Below are 9999 nucleotides of genomic sequence, written 5' to 3' on the forward strand. Positions count from 1 at the left end.
TACGAAATTAAATACGAATTCAAATAAAAAAATGTAAAGAACAAACTATTTACTTTTAATTCTAAGTTTTTTAATGTCAAATGACTGAAATTTCTGTGACTTGATCGGGGCTTAATCATTTATGATTTTCTATTGGAAGAGAAAAAGGGAGGGGAGATGGGATGTGAGATGTGATGTATGATTTTTTAATAAATTTGTTTTTATCATTTGGGTTCTATTGAGTAAAAATATTAGGTGTGAATAGCCGTGGAGTGTATTGAGAAAAATGTGGGGTGCAATAGCAATACCCATCAAGGAGGCTGGAAATTACAACAATGCCCCTCAAGCCCTTATTCTCTTTCACAAGCAAAATGAATTGGAACCAAACAACGTAACCTTTCCTTTCATTGCAAAAGCTTGTGCCAAGCTTTCCAATCTCAAATATTCCCAAATCCTCCACTACCAAATCTTGAAATCCCCATTTGGAAACGATATTTTCATACAAACAGCAGTGGTGGATATGTATATAAAATGTGATCAAGTGAATATGCATACAAGTATTTGAAAGAATGCCTGAAAGAGATGTGGCCGCTCGGAATGCAGCGCTTTTCGGTTTTGCTCACGTCGGTTTTCTTGATAAAGCGTTAAGTCTTTTTGGTGGGATGAGGTTTGCTGGGATACACCCCATTCGATCACTTTTGTGGGACTTGGTCTGGGAGTTTTAAGTGCAAATAAGTGAAGGGAGTTCATTCGTTTGGGATTCAAATTGGAGTGGCTGCTAATGTCACAGTAGCTAACACTTGGATTGCTGTATATGCCAAATGTGGTGACTTTGGCATCGGCAGAGAAGGTTTTTGATGAGATTGATGTTGTGAGGACTGTCATCTCTTGGAATTCCATGATTGCTGGATATGCAAACTTTGAAAATTTTATTGATGCTTTCAATTTATATTGAAGGATGTTGGTTGATGGAATTAGGCCTGATGCAAGCTCTATTGTCAGCTTGATTGCGTCGTGTGTGCAACCTGAAGAACTATTTCTAGTAATGCTAATTCATTCTCACTTGTGACTTGAACCTATCTCTAACCAATACTCTTATATCCATGTATTCCAAGTGTGGAGATATTAATTCTGCAAGATTGTTTTTTGATTGCATGTCTGATAGGATGTGTTTCATGGACTATTATGATTAGTGGGTATGCTGAGAAAGGGAATATGGATGAGGCAATGAGCTTGTTTTATTCAATGGAAAAAGCTCGTGAGCCTTATTTGGTTACTTCACTTTCTTGGGTTTCAGGTTGTGGCCGGAGAGGATCGCTTGAGCTTGGAAAATGGATTGACAGTTAAGCCAAATCTAAAGGGTTTAAAGATGATGTAATGGTTTGCAATGCACTAGTTGATATGTATTTAGAATGTGGTAGTATATGCGAGGCTCGAGAGGTCTTTCGTGCCATGCCTTAGAGAACTGTTGTTTCTTGGACTACTATGCTCTCTGGTTGTGCTGTGAACGGAGAACGTGAAGAATCTTTGGACCTTTTCTATCAGATGAGGAGTTTGGGCTTGAAACTAGAGGTGGCAAACAAACGGATTGGCTTGGATCAGTTAGTTTTGGCTTCCAATCATTTGGATTATGATTTTTTTTTTATTCAAAATATTTCGGATTCAAATATATTTGAGTTTAAATAATTTTGGATTCTAACTATTTTAGATTTGAATAATTTTGAATATGGATTATTTCATGTTCGGATTATTTTGAATTCAATTTCAGTTGAATAGGTCTAGATGAAAATGAATAATTCTGAAATTTTACAAGTTATTAAATTTTTATAATTTTGAATATAAAAATTAATTTTATTATATAATTAAATAAAAATACAACAAAAATACACTAGTTAAAATTTTAAAAATAGATAATTGCTTGTATCTTTGATTTTCCTTTTAAATTTCCATTATCTATCTATTTTCCCTTTCCCTATGTGTTCTATATCAATATGGTATCACTGCTCTGAATAGTTTGGACATCTCCTTCCCATTCTCCGTCCCCTTGTCAATTGGCTGCAGCTGTTGGGGAATTCTGTAGTTTGCTTTAATCGTTTTGCATATATTAAGTTATATTGTTCCTTAAACAATTAGATTGTTACCATTTTATCCTTTTCCATTTGTTTTATTGGCATGGAGAAAATTTTTAAGATTTAAATCCGAAATTTAATACAATTAATTTATATAACTATCATTAAAAAAATGATATTTAATAGATTAAAATTTTAAATTTTAAACCGTGACATTTTTTGTTTAAAAAAATTTTTCTACAGATTTTTCATGTCTTGGATTGTTTAGAAAGGGTATGTTAAGTTGCACTTAACTCTATGTATTCTTATAGGAAGCACTGATAGATAGGGGTGTAAACGAGTTGAGCCGAGTCGAATAGTGAGAAGCTCGAGTTTGAGCTCGACTCACAACTCGGGGCTCGATATTCAGCTCGAGCTCGATCGAATTTTATTTTTCAAGCTCGAGTTCGATTCGTGATCGAATTCAAGCTACTCAAATTCGCTCGATTAATATGTAAAAATAAACTCGATTCGTATATTCGACAAGAGTTCGATTATTCATGCTCGAATTCGAACTCGAACTCGAACTCGAAATATTTTATTAATTAAAATAATAAAAATATATTTAAATATAAAAACTCGATTAGACTCGCGAGTTACTCGAGTCAGATATAAGAATACTTGAATTCGAGCTACTCAAGCTCGACTCGACAATAATCGAACCGAATTTAAATTTTTTTCGAATCAAACTCGAGTAACTTACGAATACTAATGTATCATTTATACCCCTACTGATAGAGGTGACAATGACATGGATATTCGGAAAGAATTGTTTGGCGGTGTACCCAATCAAGCATTTACTCTAATGCCTTTGATCATATCTCTATCTCATGTCTCCTTTTGGTATTATTTTATTCCTAAATAAATAATACATTCGTGTATGGTTAAGTAATTCATGTTAATCATTTTATTGTTGGTATAACCAATTAAGCCTTTCAAGATTTACTTTTATTCATAATTAATGGAAAGAAATGTGAGGCAAAAAAATTTTGAGATTCATACTAAAAAATCCTTGAATTATTTCATTTTTTAAAAATAAACTCTATAATTTTATTATATTTAAATAAACCCTTATGCTTTGATTTATATCAAAATAAACTTTTATACTTTGATTTATATTCAAATAAATCCTTATTTTAAGTAAAAAATAATTTATGTTAAAGATTTATTTAGATAAAAATTAAAAATTAAAAATTTTATTTAAGTGTAAATTAATAAATCACAAGATTTCATTTCATTGCAAAGTAAAAAAAAATAAAAATCATTCCTCTCTGCTACTGCTCTACCCCACCTTGATTGAACTCTCAACAGGAGAGGGGAGAAAACAAAAAAAAAAAAAAAAAAATCCACAATTTGACCTCTTCTTTTACTACTGTTCACTGTTCAGTAATTTAGGTAGCAAAGCGAGGCATGTGCCTGTTTCTACCAGCCCTTTGTCATATAAAATTGAAGGTATACATGGGACCTACCAATCAATTTCAAATCTGAGATCCAAAATCAAAAAGAAAACCAATTCATTCAACTGTCCTTTGCCCATCAAACCTAACACATGCTTCGGCTTCACCATTATACCCTAAGGGGACACATATTAGGAGCTTAGTTTCAATCCATAGTGGGTAGGGACACATACTAAAAGAAGTGGACACTTATAATCCTTATCTACTGCTCAATGATTCAACTACTAATCTAATCCAAATTCCAAACTCCAAAATCCGAACTAGTGGCTAAATGGAAATGTTGAGCTGGATTAGACTTTACCAACCGACAAAGGCAAGAGATCAATTGGTAATCATTAATAAAAGAAATGCTTAAATGCTACAAAACAAAACTCATCAGTCATGATATGTATTATTTTTTATACGAAAAAATTGAGACAAATAAATTGTTTAATTTTAAATTAAAATAAAATATATCATATTTAATGATTTTAAAAATAATTATAGATGACATATTTAAGATGAATTCAACAAAAAATTATCAATTAAATTTGAATATATAATCTTTACATTAAAAAAATTAATTCTTAACAATTGAATTAATCTCTTATTATATCAATTATAACATGTAATTCACAACTTTGCTTATCTCATCTTATCCATTACAATTTATATTAGAATGAAAAGAGAAATCCAAATTTTCCAAGCTCATCACATACAAACAAGTAGTTTAATAGATTTTTCCCTCAAAACACATAAACGAAAAGAGAATAACAGCATACAATACTATATAACTTAGCCCAATTGTTTTTATTAAACAAATTATTAAACTATAAGCAAATTAATTAAGTATTCATGCAATCACCGTTAAAATATGCATCTAACCAAAATTTAAAATGTGATTTAAAATGCAATCGGATTTTTTATCACATTATATTTATTACGATTACAAATATAATATAAATAAAATAATGATAATCGCACTCAATATAATTATGAATTTTTGTAAAATTTTTACAATATACCACAAAGTAATTTGATATAATAATATTTATTTACAATATTTAAAATAATTTATGATATTTTAATTTTATATTTAAATGCTAAAATAATTATTTTACATATTTTAATTATAACTCAAAATGAACATGCTATAAAATTCATAAATATATTAAAAAAAAGCACAAATAATTATTTTAGTGTATATTATAATCACAATTTTTTATTATATCGTTATTTGTAAACATGATACATAGCAATTTTGTGAATGACGAATCATACCTCTATTGTGATGAGTAACAGTGACGAAGAGCGGTGCCACCGCTAAATAACAACCAGTATATCGCATCACGGACGTTATTTAAATCCATGCATCTAACATGTATTAAATTCATATTTTATCACTCACAATGTTCTTATCATGGTCTCATTTATTAAAAAAATAAAATTAGCTAATCATTTTTTGCTAATCTAATTTTCAGGAATTCTCTATAACAAATTAAAAACTGATCATTCCCAAATTTAACAAGGGTACAAAGGTTCTGCATCAATAATTGAAGTTTAAAGACAAAAAAACAAATTAAAATGAAAAAGAGTTAAAAAAGAAAGAAAGAAAAGATTAAAAAAAAGGGAAAAATGCAAATGACTCTTTTAACTACTTTACATGATCCTTACTAAATTGACCCAAAGGAATAAAAATTAAAAAAAAAAAAATCCAAAATCACTTGCTAATTGCAATTGGGACTAAACTATTGTTGGTATTAGTGGAAGAGGAAGGGGATGATCTAATTTTAATAAGATAAACGAAAGCAGAAGCAACTAACAATGCCAAACCTGTGACGCCACAAACCAAGCTCCCCAACAGCAACACGTGCCTCAAGTGATCACTCCCCCGTCGATTGCTGCCAGCACTCCACCACGATGTGTCGTTGGAATTCAAGGCCTTCGGCAACGCCATCGTAGATGGTGTCGATGAGGAAGACTTGGATGTTGCTCCGAAGAAGGACATCATCCCCGGTGACTTGAGCCCCATCGGCGGCAGGCTTTGGTACTCCAGACCATGATCAGAAGGGCGTAGCTCCCTGGCCGTTGATCCCCTGATGATGAGGATGACTATCAGCGGCAGATATGGCGACATCGCAGCAGCAATTCTTATTGTATGAAAAGAAGGCATAGCTGATTATAGTTTTTGTTTTGTTTTTAGTTAGTATGAGTGGATGAGTAGGGACCAAGGCATTGTAATTTGCATGTTTCGAGAGATAAAATACATAAATAATTAGCTTAAGGAAACCGAGCGACGTCGTTTGGGTGGTCAGAGTAACTTTATTCTTTATTCTTTTCTCACAGTGCTTTAGTTGTCTGGATGCGGAAAACGCGTTGTCGGGGGGCAGTCAAGTCACTCACTCACGGAAAAGTTTTCACTCTTCGCCGCTAGTTTCTTTGTCTTTAACTGCTAGACTGCTTCCATAATTATTTTTTTTAGGCTCAACTCAAGTATAAAAAATTCTCTAAATTAAAATGAAATAATAATTATTTAATTAAAAATTTAATTAAATAAAATAAATATTTAAAAATTAATTAATTAAAAATAAATATTTGAATGCTCAATTAATTACAATAAAATGATAAAAATTTAAATAGTTATTAGTCAAATTTATAATTGTATTATAAGTTAATAGTGAATTTTGCTTTTATATTCTAATTTCATTAAATTGTATCATTTCACTTTTTATTTTTTTTATTTTTAAATATAAAGTTCTCGAACCGACAAACGTGTAACATTTACGTTGACTTAATATTATGTGAAACATTTGAATTTTTTACTACTTATTTAAAAATTAACAAAATTAAAAGTATGGTGATAAAATCTAGTAGTATATATTAATTAGTAAAACATTTTGATTTTGTTATTTTTTTTACCAAAAATTTAATGAAATTGAAAATAAAGTGATAAATTTTTAATAAAATCAAAGTACAATGATAAATTTGAATATTAAATCATAATATAATGACAAATTTTATCCTAATCCAAGCTTGAAGTGAATGTTTATATTGTCTCAATTATGAGATTCTAGTTCCTTAATCTATTTTAAAGAATTTGGGGTATGAAATTTTATAAAAAATTGAATTTAGGATAATTAGTGTCAGTGTGAAAATATTATCCTTAATTCTGCATTTTCTAATACAAGGCATGGCAAGTGGATTTTTCATAATATGTTATTAATGAAAAACAAATGTTTAGTGCTTTCTTTTCATAAAAGAATGTTGTTGATGATTTATAAATAGAAATTCAAAGATTAATTATTTACTATATTTATTTTATTATGCACATATATTTACACTAAAATTTGACTATCTACTACGTGACGTTTTGAGAAAAAAAAGTAGTGTTTGAAAAAAGAAGTTAAATTTCCCAAAAAAAAAAAAGAGATAAGTTAAATTATTAGATGTGATTTTTATTTTGAGAAAATTGGTAGGGTCTTTTAAAAGAAAAATATGTTTTTATATATTAAAAAGTGAAATGATACACACATATAAATATCTTTAATTTTTTATTTATTATTATATTTTATTTTTATGTTAATTTAATAATTAAGTTGATATCATTTAACCATAACACTAGATTTAGTCGCAAACATTATATGAAGTATAATGTTCATGCTCTCTTATACTCTCTTCATGCAATTTCAATTTGTTGAATTAATCGTAACGCAAATGCCGATCATTTTCCTTCTCTTCTCTGGTTTTCTTTTACCGGAGATCTTTAATCCTTACGTGGCATTGTGGTTTATATACATATAGACAAACACCTCAAGAAGGATCTAACATGATATGAAATTAAAAAAGTTATATATATTTTAATAGATTTAATGATGAGAGAAACAAGTAAAAATTAATAAAAGTAATTTAATTTTATCTTTAAATTTATTAAATTTAATAATTAAAAATATATAAATTTTTTAAAAATTCTATATTATCTAAGTTGATCAAATATATATTTATATATTAAATTTTTATATTTCTATCAATTATCAATTATCATAATATTAAAATTAATATTTAAAAATTATGAATTTAAAAGAATTTGTACGTAATAATATCATATGCAGACAAATATAAGTATAAAAATTTAAAGATATCTTATATATTTAAAAGAAATCTTATAATTTTTGGATTTTAATGAATTTTGTCGCAAATTTTGTTAACCTGCCTTAGGGCGATGCCCGAGAAAGCTCTTTTGATGAGTCAAATAGTACATCAAATTAGGAAAAGGGTCGGACGTTGTATTATGTGGGGTCCGATACAGTAAAAAAAGAGTATCAAAAGAGAAAAAAAAAAAACCTTCATGGGCCATGGACTCTGTCTGCGCTTCTAGTCTTAGGTTCCCTCAACTTTCTCTTTATTTGGAGAAACTGTGTGAAGCTGTGTTAAGGAACATGGCTTTTTCTTTTGTGAATATGTGCTAAGGGACACGGCTTTATCACGAATTCAACCCCCTTTTTTGTCAAAAAGATAGTTTGATAATTCGAGAATTGACAACCCAATCATCCTAATTTCTCGCTGTTTTCCTTTGAAATTTTGTAGGGCCTTCTTTTCTATGTTACTTTAATTGTCTGAACTCCTTAGCCTTAAAGCATCCATATCTGCTTTTGATAGGGGAGCTTTAATAAGTTGTAACCAATCTAATCTATCAAAATGGCCCAAAATATATTAATTCAATTCGATTTATTTCCTTTTCTTTTTAATTTATTAAAAAATAATTTATTCAACTAGTTTGATCAATTCTTAATTTTTAAAATTAATAATCTATTAATTTATTTTTAAATATATTTTACATAATTTACATAATATTTTAAAATCGCGTATATGATATATCATTTGTTTTATATAATATATAATGTATATAATATAAATATAAAATAATTTTATATAAAATATAAATTATAAACAATCATATTGGAACAACTTAGTTAAGTCGATTTTGATTATTTTAATTATTTTAATTCAATTCGATTTAATCGACTATTTCAAGTGACAAGTTTTTAAATATTTAAAACCAAACCATTCGAATGCTCTCCTTAGACAATTCACATTGGCAAGCACAAAAGTAAGAGCTTAATTCTGGATTGAAGCTGTCTTTTACTTCTTGGCCCAGTGGTTAAGAGGCTTTAAGAAAGATGTGTGGGCATAGGTTCTAATTCCGCCATCCCTCTTCCCCTTTGTATGGGCGTTTACCTTCTTTTGAAAAAAAAAAATTTAGATTAAAGCTTCTTAGTGATTTCAGCATGCCAGCGTTTAAGCAATGGGTGAAGGAGATGACTCAGACTCAAAAATATATAGCTTGTTTGAATGGGAGAGTCTTCTCATTACCCTCAATGTCAAATTATCAATGGCTAATCTTCGACCATCAAGCAAGAGCTTACTGAGTTGATTATATTGATTGAAAACTATAGATTCAGTTGAGATGCACAATAGGAAATCAAAATGAAAAGAAATTAAGGAAAGAAGCTGAACAAACCAAAAAGAGAAATGTTTTTTTTTTTTTTTTTTTTTTAAGAAAGATATGTTATTACTACAATAAGCTAGAAAATATGGATAACTAATATCTTTTTCAAATTCATAGCAAGAAAATTATGAATTATTTCATCACATATGTAGACATCTCATTTTGTTTGGACTCAAATTAGTAGGGCTTGGACTCGTTTTTTTGTATTTTTGTTGTATCTTTCTTATTTATCCTATTTATTTTTATCATTTTCTTTATCTATTTTATTTTCTTTTTTGGTTTATCTTTAGCTTTAATTTCATTTATTTGTTTTTGAATTATTTGATTAACTGTTAACAAAAAAAGGTGATAATTTTTAAAATAAAAAAAGAAAAATCAAAATTTAAAATTGGCTGGGATCTTGATAATTTCATGAATTAAAGATAAAATTTTAGAGATAATCAATAAATTTTACAAGTTAATTCGATCCTAGCTCTTATCTTTGAAGAATTATTGGCTCTATATAAAGTCAAAGCAACCAATGAATCAACACAAAACAATTATAAAGGAGACACAACAGTAAACAAAGAGCAAACAATTGAGCAAAATGGTGTTTTTTTTTGTTTTGCAATAAAGTTTTTAGGGAATTTGTTGGGAAATTTTGGGTAAATTGCAAGATTGATTCAATTGTGGGAGGATTTGAAGAACTTAAGAGACTTAAATTGGTATTTTTTGTGGTTTTCCTAAAATTTTTGGGAAAATTTCCAAATTTCGTAAAAGATTTTGATGGGTTTTTTCAAATTTCGAAGGATTTTTCTAGATTCCAGAGACTTCTCAATAATTTTTTCAAAATTTGGCCGACATTCAACTAGTATTCATTTGGTTCTAGAGAGAGAATGAGAGAAAACGAAACGAGGAAAGAGAGGGAGAAGAAGAAATTTGAAGAAAAAAAGATTTTGGGTGCTTTTATACATTTGCAAAACGATGTCAT

The 9999-nt window shown here is 28.7% G+C and overlaps 1 protein-coding gene and 1 pseudogene across 1 annotated transcript; one reads left to right on the forward strand and one right to left on the reverse strand.

Annotated features, from left to right (window-relative positions):
• Positions 1 to 236: 236 nt before the first annotated feature.
• On the forward strand, positions 237 to 1794 carry LOC111274096 (pentatricopeptide repeat-containing protein At4g19191, mitochondrial pseudogene; annotated as a pseudogene).
• Positions 1795 to 5014: 3220 nt separating this feature from the next.
• On the reverse strand, positions 5015 to 5769 carry LOC111274097 (uncharacterized). Its single transcript, XM_022858749.2, has one exon. It carries the CDS (start codon positions 5694 to 5696, stop codon positions 5244 to 5246), a length of 453 nt encoding a protein of 150 aa, XP_022714484.1. The 5' UTR covers positions 5697 to 5769; the 3' UTR covers positions 5015 to 5243.
• Positions 5770 to 9999: the final 4230 nt, after the last annotated feature.

The sequence above is a fragment of the Durio zibethinus genome, chromosome 26 (assembly GCF_047325235.1).
Source record: "Durio zibethinus cultivar Kanyao isolate XHJ-2024 chromosome 26, ASM4732523v1, whole genome shotgun sequence".
In the NCBI taxonomy this organism is placed as follows: Eukaryota; Viridiplantae; Streptophyta; class Magnoliopsida; order Malvales; family Malvaceae; genus Durio; species Durio zibethinus.